The 2920-nt window shown below is 61.0% G+C and overlaps 1 protein-coding gene across 1 annotated transcript; it reads left to right on the top strand.

Moving 5' to 3' along the window:
- Nucleotides 1–1883: 1883 nt before the first annotated feature.
- BXZ73DRAFT_85192 (uncharacterized protein) lies at nucleotides 1884–2537 on the top strand (the record flags this gene model as incomplete). The annotated part of the gene is made up of 5 exons (XM_048024008.1): nucleotides 1884–1942; nucleotides 1993–2058; nucleotides 2088–2144; nucleotides 2189–2351; nucleotides 2403–2537. 5 exons carry the CDS (start codon nucleotides 1884–1886, stop codon nucleotides 2535–2537), a joined length of 480 nt encoding a protein of 159 aa, XP_047870577.1.
- Nucleotides 2538–2920: the final 383 nt, after the last annotated feature.

The raw sequence follows: 2920 nt of genomic DNA, 5'->3' as shown, positions 1-2920 counted from the left end.
CGAGCAGCAACCCCCTTTGACCACTCACCTGACCAAAGAACGTCGTGCGGACGACCGCCTCCGTGACGGCTCGCAGGCCGGGAACAGCCAGGAGCGCATCGAGGATCGCGGGCGCGGCGTCGACGAGGGCGGGGACGGAGCAGAAGGAGTAGACGACGTACGTGCGCACGAGCGAGACCATCGTCTCCCGCACCCGCTCGCGCGCGCCCTCCGCCCCGACGCTCCCGGCAGTCCTGTCGTGCAGCGCCTCGAGCTCGTTCGCGCCCGCCCGGGCGTCGTTGGCGAACACCAGCGCTCCCGTCGCAAGCGCAGCACCCGCCGCGAGGCCAGTCCATCTGAGTTTGCGCCGGGGCCGAGGAGGAGCGGTGGCGGAGGCGGGTGCGGAGGACGAGAACCTGGCGCGGGGCGAGAGCGTGGTGCGGGTGGCCGAGCGTGTGGTTGTCAGCAGCCTTGTGGGAGGGAAAAGCCTGGAAGGGGCCATAGTCGCAGTAGACAGTCGCGATCGCGTGGGAGGAGAGTGGGGCAGAGCAGGAGCCGGACGTGGCACTGGGCAAAGAGCATCAGCAAAGGGCGTATCTTCTTGTCACGCATCGCGGGGTCTGACCGCGCTCGGCGCTTCCTGATAAGGGCATACCGTCTTTTGTCTGCTAGACAGCTGATGGTAATACATGGCAATCAATTGTCTGCTCTACTATTGCTTGCAGAGCATGGCATACGGAAGATGGACCAACGCCCGCAAGACGATAGTTTGACATGTATGATAACGTATGGTGAGATGGGAATACTGGTTGGCACATTATATATATTGCACACTCCTATCGTGCATTCCGCATGGCTCGCGAGCGCGCGGTCGAGCATGCGCACGGGCGGGCAATGGGGCCGTGGCCGTCGGCGCGCTGGCCCAGACGTCGACGAAGGTGAGGGTCGGGTGGGGCGGGAGGCGGTCCGCGTCCGAGACGTCGTTCTCGCGGCCCTCGAAGACGAGGTGGCGGAGGCGGGGGAAGAGGTGAGCGCGGAGCACGCCCGCCTGGACGCGCGTGACGAGCGGGAGGACGAGCGCCGTGGCGGCGTGTCGGGCGTGCCGTCGGTGTGCGTGGAGGCGGCGGTCGAGGCGTGCCGCATGGGGCGAGTCGGGGCGGGGGCGGTCGAGGCGGTCGACATCGTACGCCTTTGAGAGGTCGAGCTCGACGAGCTCGGGCAGGGAGAAGGGCTCGCGGCCGGTGGGGTGGTCGACGTTGTTCGCGAGCGTGCGGAAGTGGGCGAAGTGGGCGAGGACGTGGAGCGCGTCGTCCGGAATCGAAGGCTGAGCACGGCTTGAGCTGCCTGGAGGGCGCTGTTGGCTGCGCGCTCTGCTGATTCCGGACAACGCACCCAGAAGCGCCGCATCGCGATAGGCATGCATAGTTTTAAATACTTTGTTAGGGTGGTGGTAAAAGCGGAGGCCCATGATAGATGGAGGTGGGGGCCATTGCGCGCGTTCAGCGCCTGTGCAGACAATAAGACGCGTCGGCGCGGGCTGCGCGTCTACTGAACGCCTCCCGCAACCGCCATCATCACTCCTGGTGCCACTCGCCTCACAGTCAGGTATATGAAGAGCACATACCTGGTGCGACATCTCCATCCCCATTTCCTCCTCTCATTTGATCACGATCTTCCCCAGCCTTATGCAACGCCCGGGGTGAGTCGGACACGGCCACAGGTCCCACCACACCCCGGGTGGCAGGTGGCTCAGAGAATGGGATCAGGCGCACACCGGTACGTAGCCCAGTCATGCGAATGTGTCTATCTGAGGTCCAATCACGCGATCAGGCTACCCTTGGTGCCTCCAGTCGGACTCACAGCAAGCGCCCCGTTCCGGCTCATGTCCCGCCCCTGCCGCTCCAATGCAGCCGCTTCGTCGCGCCGATGGTCCTCGTCGCCCCCTCTTCTTGCACCCGGATAAGTACGTCTTATTCTATATCTCTTTGTGTTGATGAATGACTAGTCGCTCAGTTACTGCCAGAAAGTCCTTGATGCGAAAATCGAGACTTTCGAGGCCAAAAATTACTTTACTGCAATGTAGAACCTCTGTGAGTCGACCCGACCAGGCCACGGGCTCGAAAAGGGCTCCTCAAGGGCGAGTTGATACTCAAGGTAAGCGTCAGGTTTGTACCATACGACTCAATTAACAGTTACATATTGTTACCAGGCTTACTGGCAAGGCCTTGTACGGCAACCCGACGGCTGCGATCCGCGGCGATGCCGGCGGGTTTCTCACTCGGAAGCAGCCGGGCCAGAAGTCCGTCGCCGAGAAGACCAACGTGGATGCCGACAGCTTCACGCTGTACTCCGTCGTCGCTACAGCAGCGCTGGTGAGCTCCTCGGCGACTTCGTGTGGCGTTTGCTGATGTGTATTGCGTCAGGTTCGCTTCTACGTAACAAGTGAGCCAACCTGGAGCGACACCGATGGGCGCTGGGACGTCAACGATTTCGTCAACGGTTTACTCAAGTCAATGCGGCAGAAGCCCAACTGGGCTATGAAGCTGAGGTCTTGGTGAGTCAAGTGAGTATCGCTTTTCCGTGCAGTCTCACTGCTCATCGAGACGTCGACTGACTTATACTACCTCAGAGAGCTTTTTGGGAACGGCCACGAAAAGTGTGCAGTCCGTCCCCCGACCACTGCAGGCGATCAGATGCTTGAAGAGAGCGACAACGAAGCGGAGACCTGCGACATCGATGAGCCTTTCGGCGACGCGTCGGGCGGCAAGGATTGAACGGTATTTATTGCATGCGCTTATCTCCGGCAGCACTCACTCATCGTCTCGTCTTACAGACTCCGATGGGCGTTCAAAGTGCGGAAAGCTCGCGATTGAATTTTGTTCTTGCGTCTCCATACCTCCAGTAGTCTCGTACTATATCTGTCATTATCTGATAGCTTCTT

This window comes from Epithele typhae, assembly GCF_022376455.1.
Source record: "Epithele typhae strain CBS 203.58 chromosome Unknown BXZ73scaffold_452, whole genome shotgun sequence".
Lineage (NCBI taxonomy): Eukaryota > Fungi > Basidiomycota > Agaricomycetes > Polyporales > Epitheliaceae > Epithele > Epithele typhae.
This window is presented reverse-complemented; position numbering and strand designations above follow the sequence as displayed.